At 36.2% G+C, this 8,110-nt stretch overlaps 1 protein-coding gene across 1 annotated transcript in view; it reads right to left on the reverse strand.

Annotated features, from left to right (window-relative positions):
- Positions 1 to 5,203: 5,203 nt before the first annotated feature.
- Positions 5,204 to 8,110, reverse strand: part of LOC136842382 (NADPH oxidase activator-like) — an 87,577-nt gene continuing 84,670 nt past the window's right edge. The window contains exons 6-7 of the mRNA XM_067109638.1: positions 5,415 to 5,585; positions 5,204 to 5,227 (exon numbers count right to left, since the gene is read on the reverse strand). Coding sequence (XP_066965739.1) covers positions 5,204 to 5,227; positions 5,415 to 5,585 — 195 coding nt within the window. The remainder of the gene's footprint in view (positions 5,228 to 5,414; positions 5,586 to 8,110) is intronic.

Genomic DNA, 8,110 nt, shown 5'->3' on the forward strand with positions numbered 1-8,110 from the left:
CAGGATAGGATAGGTGAGCCAGTCTACGTGTGTGTGTCTCTCTCTCTCTCTCTCTCTCTCTCTCTCTCTCTGTGTGAGAACAAGCATTTCCCAAACTCTCACTTTCAGTGAACAGAATGCTCGAAACAAGAGATGAAAGAAAAGTGAATATTGTGAATTTATAGTCTGTGTGATAATGAAGAACAAAAATACTTAACTATGACAACAACATCAAGACATCCATTGTAGTGGCTGTGATGATGATGATGATGATGACGAAGATGTTTTCATCGTCATCATCATCATCACCACCCATAGCGGCAGATGGTAATTAATGGCTATGGCCGTTTTGACATTAAGAAAAATATATATATTTTTTTTTGGTATCCAATTTGAAATGTCATCTTGGTTTGCAATATATCTTAAACAAAAATACAATAGAACACGAGTGAAGTTTTTCAGTGCTGGGGTTCTGCTTGTAAAAAATGAATCGTTATTAACTATCGTAGGGCAATTAAATAATAATAATAATAATAATAATAATAATAATAATAATAAAAACAGGGAAAAGTAGCATCAGATATTCTCCAAAGTGATGCAAGTGTACACATCTATAAAGAATAAACGTGGAACAGCATACCACAGGCTACTTATTATTCATATGATCCCTAGTATCTAATTAATTGCATACCTCCAGCAAAGACCAATCAACATACCACCTTTACCAACGGAATGAAATATAATATGAATCTTATTATTCTTTTTTTGATTGGCAATAGCGAGCCAACCCCTAACCAACGTAATCCCTGTCAACCTCCGCCTCTCTCTCTCTCTCTCTCTCTCTCTCTCTCTCTCTCTCTCTCTTCTCTCTCTTCAATACGAAACCACCTAACTCTCTCCTAATATAAAACATGCGCCCTCCTTTCTCTTCTCTCTCTCTCTCTCTCTCTCTCTCTCTCTCTCTCTCTCTCTCTCTAATATGAAACTACTACTCGTTTTCCTTCGATATAAAACCTCTCTCACTCTCTAATATGTAACACTACTCTCTCTCTCTCTCAAATGAATCACTTCCCCCCTTCTCTCTATTATAAAACTACCTATCCTCATCTTCAGGATGAAACCCCCACATATCTCTCTCTCTCTCTCTCTCTCAAATGAATCATTTACCGCTCCTTCTCTCCATTATAAAACTACCTTCTCTCATCTCAAGTATGAAACCCCCCTCTCTCTCTCTCTCTCTCTCTCTCTCTCTCTCTCTCTCTCTCTCAAATGAATCACTTCCCCCTCCTTCTCTCCATTATAAAACTACCTTCTCTCATCTCAAGTATGAAACCTCCCCCTCTCTCTCTCTCTCTCTCTCTCTCTCTCTCAAATGAATCACTTCCTCTCTTCTCTCTCATTATAAAACTACCTTCTTCATCTCCAGTATGAAAACCCAACCCCTCTCATCTCTCTCTGAAAACCCCTCTCTCTCTCTCTCTCTCTCTCTCTCTCTCTCTCTCTCAAATGAACTACTTCCCCCTTTTCTCGATTATAAAACTACCTATCCTCATCCTCACGATAAAACCCCCACCTCTCTCTCTCTCTCTCTCTCTCTCTCTCTCAAATGAACCACTTCCCCCTCCTTCTCTCCATTATAAAACTACCTTCTCTCATCTCCGGTATCATACCCCAACCTCTCTCTCTCTCTCTCTCTCTCTCTCTCTCTCTCTCTCTCTCTCTCTCTCTCTCCTTCCTTATCTAATCCCTTCATCTGTAGGGGTTATAATGTTACCCTTTCAAGCCTCCCGTGCTTCGCTCCTTACGGCGATCAACCAACAGACCAGCTCCTATGCATTGCGCAAAGTTCAAACAGATGGTTAAGAAGCTTCTACGGCACTTTCTCATTAACCCTTACCTTCGGCCTCTTCGTCGAGCGAGATATATCGCCTGTGCTCCCATATATACAAGAGCGACTGTTAATAAGGTAAATAAAACAGAAAATAGATGGGTAGACGAAAAATTACGTGATTAAAAGTAATTTTCTGAATGGGGTAGGGATTACGGTCAAGGCTATGTTTTGGTTCGAGTGATATATATTAAGTCTGAATTAATATCTGTATTCAAAGAGTGAAGACATTCTACACGATTATCATCGTATGTGTGTGTGTGTGTGTGAGAGAGAGAGAGAGAGAGAGAGAGAGAGAGAGAGAGAGAGAAATGTGTGTGTGTGTGTGTGAGGGAAGGAGGGAGTGAGATAGTCTGTGTGTGTTTATTTGCCTCTGTGTGAGAGAGAGAGAGAGAGAGAGAGAGAGAGAGAGAGAGAGAGAGAGCAAATACACAACAAGGCCTGAATGGGACTGTTGCAGACCCTGTATGCGTCTCCTAACCATCACATTCTTTTCACTCGGGAAAAAAAAACATGTGATCTTACGTCCGTGTTAATGTTACCCTTACAAGTACCAGAACAGAGAGAGAGAGAGAGAGAGAGAGAGAGAGAGAGAGAGAGAGAGAGAGAGAGAAGGAAGAAAAACCCAGCAGTAAGTACCGTAAACGACAGATAAATCCACGTCACGTTGGTACAAAGAAAAAATGGATGATTATCGATGGTGGTAGGGATTAACCCCTTACCTGCTGATGCGACGCCATGGTTCCCCCCCAACCCCTTAAAGGGGGAAGGAGGGATTAGCATTAGCCCAGGGATATTCTGTGGCGACAGTAAACAAAATGGCTGAGCGCATGTATATGTTTCTCTCTTAGCCGACATGAACGTATAACAGAGATCCGGTATAAGATTTGTTTTTCGTTCGAATTTGGGGTCGTTAAGGTATTTCAAAATATTAACCAATAAATGATTTAGCTTAGAGAAAAAAATATATATGTATGTATGTGTATATATATATATATATATATATATATATATATATATATATATATATATATATATATATATATATATATATATATATATATTTCACATATAAATTACCGACTGTCTAACTTACTTGCAATCCAGGATTGCCACAATATTAGTTAGCAATGTCATGCAGATAAAATAATTTTTGAACATTTCGAAAATGACCATGAAATTCGCACGTAGCTAGAACTACAGATTTCACACCAGCGCAAATTCATAAACAGTCATTTTGTACTCTTCTGTCTATTTCAATGGATGTTGTGGTAAGCGTGGTATTGTGCTATTACTATAATAGTAGCGAGAATCAAAAGAAGAACGGGCTGAGGGAGAATTAAGAGCAGAAACAAACAACCATAATATCAAAGATTATGAATTCATACACTGAAAATAAAAATGACGTCACCTTCAACAGCGCTATTATAAAACCGTGATAACAAGATTAGTTATATCAACAATAAAACCTACAATAATGCATTTCAATACCAACAAGACGATCCAATAACAACCCCAGTGGCAGTTATTTTGAATTACTGAAAATAACTATTAATCGCCACAACACAATTATAATAAGCCCCAAAATATCCACAACAATAAAAACAACAATACGAGATTTTGATAATGCATGCCAAAAACAACTAATCCGAAATAACGGGGCCCAAAAAAAGAGAAAAAATAACCACTAAATAAATTTCGAAAACGAATTTGTTCTTCGGAGTCGGAAAGTGAACGCAACGCTGGATTAAAGAAAGACAAAGAGTATGCAATATCCCGACGCGCAGCTGCGCAGACTGACATTTCGGTAACCCGACACCCAGGCACTTTACGGGATAATAAGAAAATAAAATGAAAAAGGCAGGCCGATAAGAAATGGGAGAGAGCATAAACAAAAGAAGTTACGTTGTGCAATTCTGCAATGAAACGGAAGCCGAGTATTGCGGTAGATTCTAACTTATGATTTGGCAATTCGTAATATTCTGAAAAATTAAAGCAAGACGAACGTCTTGCGTATTTAGAAATAAAATCTGTATTTTTTCATAAAAATCTATATGAACTTGAATATTAAAAATAAAAGATGACTCTCTTGTGTATTTGGAAATAAAATATGTCTTTTTTGATACATAATTCATGCGGGCTTGAGATTAAAAAGATGAATCTCTTCTGTATTTATAAAAAATATATTTTCATACATGTTCGTATAAAAACGAAAATTACCATCTGAGAATAGGATTAAATTACTGAAATATTTCAACAAACGTACGGAAATTGTGGAGCAAAAAATTACAAGACTAATATACTCGAATTCAATACCGAGAGATTCTTTTGAAGAACAGGTGGAAATGCATATTGCTATCCACAAGAACACTTAAGAAGGCTGAGTCTTGTTAAAATAACCGGTGGGTTGCCCTTAAAAGGAGAGGACACTGTGCGTGGTGTCATTTCTATTTCAGACACAACAAAATAAAAATATAAAGAAAAAAAAAATAGAGCAAAATAAACTCCCACAGTAATGTAAGTAAACAACGGGTGCTTTCAATTTTCCTCCCAAGACCGTTGGTTACTAAAATTTTATTTCTCTTTTCCTAATTATGGATTCGGATGAAACATTCGAACGAATTATAATTATAGCCGATCTCTGTCACTGATGCGGCTTTTAATATTGTTCAAATGATCAGTAAATAAACTTACGTCCTTTACTTGAATGAATTAAAAAATATTCGTCAACTGCTTCAGTTCAGATAATTGACACATACGATAGATCTGATGGCATGTGAATTTAATCATAATTATACATATTTAAACTTATTTTCTAGAAACCTACAAGATCTCAGAGCTCATATATATATATATATATATATATATATATATATATATATATATATATATATATATATATATATATATATATATATATATATAAAGACACAAGACTCAATAGGATAAACAAGCTGAAACAAAATAATACATTATGACGCTGTTATTATTACTATAGGAATTAATGAAGGTATTACGTGATGTAATATGAGAGTCATACACGTGTGTATTTTGGGCACTTAAACAAGAGTACAAGTCTATATGTCTGAGTATACATATAGTGAAAACCCGAAAAAAAAATTTAATGCGTCTGTTTCAAACCGAATACGAAAAGATGGAAGATCGTCTTACAGGGACTGTATCAAAAATTAAATAATAATAATGCACTCTAGATGCAGTGCTTTGATAACAGAGAGAGAGAGAGAGAGAGAGAGAGAGAGAGAGAGAGAGAGAGAGAGAGAGAGAGAGAGAGAGCCATAAAATTCACTGGAAAAAATACCCTGGTCTTCCCTTTCACTAGGCAGCTTCACAATATCTCAGCTGGAAAAAGAGAAGAAAAAAGTTTTAACTCGAGACTATTCTCTCTCTCTCTCTCTCTCTCTCTCTCTCTCTCTCTCTCTCTCTCTCTCTCTCTCTCTCCCCTGCTCAGAATGGCTTAAAGGACTCACATACCCTTAATAGGAACAGACGAGATGAGAACAAAGGGTAATCGACTGTACGAACGCACCTGCAAGCTAAAGCAGGAGGAGGAGGAGGAGGAGGAGGAGGAGGAGGAGGAGGAGGAGGAGGAGGAGGAGGAGGAGGAGGAGGAGGAGGATGGGAATGGGGGCGGGGTGTTGAGGAGGGAATGGAAAGAAAAGACGCATGCTTGGATCAAGCTCAAGTGCAAACGCAGGAACTGGAGAAAAACTAAAGAAGGTCGAGGAGACATAAGAGTGGGAGGAGGAAGGAAGAAGTATTCTCTCTCTCTCTCTCTCTCTCTCTCTCTCTCTCTCTCTCTCTCTCTCTCTCTCTCTCTCTCTCTCTCTCTGTGTTGCAAGCCCAGCTCACGGGGAGACAGCGATATATTCAAGCAAAGTACTCTGCTAAGTACATGTTGTGTTATCTTAACAAGGACGCGACAAAGCGACTCAGATTATGAAAGGTCGAATTAATTTTCAAGGGCTGGAAAAATAAGAGTAAAAATAAGAGAACGTAAGCTTTAAGCTTTAGAGCATAAGAGAAGTGAGAGAATAGAGGGTCATATAATGCAGAAAAAATAAAGCAAAAATAAAGCATGGTGAATTTACAAAGAGGAAACAAGACTGGAGTAAATGCCTACATTTACGTATTATTTTAATAGCATATCATATTGGTTTTAATAATGAATATTTACACACACACACATATGTATACATATACATATATATATATATATATATATATATATATATATATATATATATATATATATATATATATATATATATATATATATATATATATATATATATATATATATATATATATATATATATATATATATATGCAAAAAAGTCTCAAAGATACACAGAAAAAAATGAGTTTCAAATTATACGTGCCCTTCTCCAATCAACAAAAGATTTGGTAAAAATAAAAGTCTTTTTACATTTGATGCTGACTTTTTGCACACATTTTATGAATGTATGTATGCATGTATGTATATATAATAATATATATGTATATACTGTATGCATTCTATATAATTATATAAATAAACTCTACGGTTATTCACCGTATAATTTTGTTGTTCTTTAATTAATATAAATTGCATGGTAGCTATGCATATTTCGTCTTCAGCTAATCATCGCAGTAAAAGAAATATCTTGAAGCAAAAAAAAAAAGACATTAAATAAAAACAAATGCCATCTCTAACAGCAATAATCATTAATAATTACTGCAATAATTCAAAAACGATTTAGAAAATCATTGATAATTATTGCAATCATTTGTAAATGATTTAGAAAGCTAATTATACACATTCCGATGAATGCATCGGAAAACTTTAATGTGTGTAAGTTTGCATCCGGCATAATATAAAATTAAAGGCAGGTGCTGTCATACCAGATTACCCGGTTGAGTGACTTTTCTTTCCTCCCACTGCCAGGCTTTGGGATTTTTTCCTATTTCTATATTTCCTGACATATAACCTTTCTTCCCTCAGAAAGGTAAACAATTATCAATTCGGAAGGCCAAGGGGCCTGGCACCTCAATATCTGGAAACTAACGTAGGCCTAAGGGAGATATCGAAACGATGTTTTTGTTCCATAGCTTTTAATAAGAGGGGAGGAAACAATTGATGGCCCAAATTATTATTATTATTATTATTATTATTATTATTATTATTATCGGAGGATGAACACTATTCACACAGAAAAAGCCCAAAGGGGTTACTGACTTAAAATTCAAGCTTCCACGGAATATAGTGTTCATTAAAGAATTTAGGCAATGGAAGAAGCTACAAGATAAAAACAAATCACGTTACTGAGGATATTGAATATCCGTCTCTATGAAAACTTTTTTTCCTAGATGTCATTTTTCTCTAATATCTGCAACCTTGCAAGATAGTTATTGCATAAGTAAATTTTACATCAAGCCACTGAAGAGAGGCATAGATGCAGTGTTAACAAAAGCAGGCCTAAAAAAGACAACAGAAAAGTGTTTTTTGTTTGATAAAAAAAAAAAATGGTCGTCGAGTCACGAAGCGAAAAACCTGACGAATGGTTTAAGAATAAGAGAGGCAGATATGCAGTATTAACGCAAAAAGACCTAAAGGAGAAAAAGTGTCCTTTTGTTTCATAAAAAATAATAAAATGGTTGTTGATCCAAAAACTGAAAAAAATAATGAATGACGTAAGAAGTTAGATAAAGTTTATATACTGACAACAACCACATTCATCCATACTCACTTATAAAAATAAGTGTGTCTGTGTGCGCGTGTTCTCGATTGTGCTTGACTGCATGCAATGGCTGTCGATCTAAAAACTGAAAAACTTGATGAATGGCGTAAGAAGTAACACAAAGTTCATCCACTGAAAACAACCACACTCCTCCATATCCACTTATATTAATAAGACTGGGTGTGTGTGTGTGTGTGTGTGTGTGTGTGTGTGTTTTCTCGATTGTGCGTGACTGCATGCAAGCGCCCAGAAGCGAGCTTTAGAATCTAATTCCGGTTATGTTCTTACAATGAGGAGCTGGTCAGCCAAGCAATCAAATAACCTCAACTTAGTGGGGGGTGCGCGTACTGATGCGCATCAAGAGGCAACGACGCTAATTTCTATCACCTTATTCCAGGAAGAGAGAGAGAGAGAGAGAGAGAGAGAGAGAGAGAGAGAGAGAGAGAGAGAGAGAGAGAGAGGTACCTGGAAAATCCTGCTTGAGAGGGAGATAGGGTGGGCTTGA

Source organism: Macrobrachium rosenbergii, chromosome 10 (assembly GCF_040412425.1).
Source record: "Macrobrachium rosenbergii isolate ZJJX-2024 chromosome 10, ASM4041242v1, whole genome shotgun sequence".
Taxonomy (NCBI): Eukaryota; Metazoa; Arthropoda; class Malacostraca; order Decapoda; family Palaemonidae; genus Macrobrachium; species Macrobrachium rosenbergii.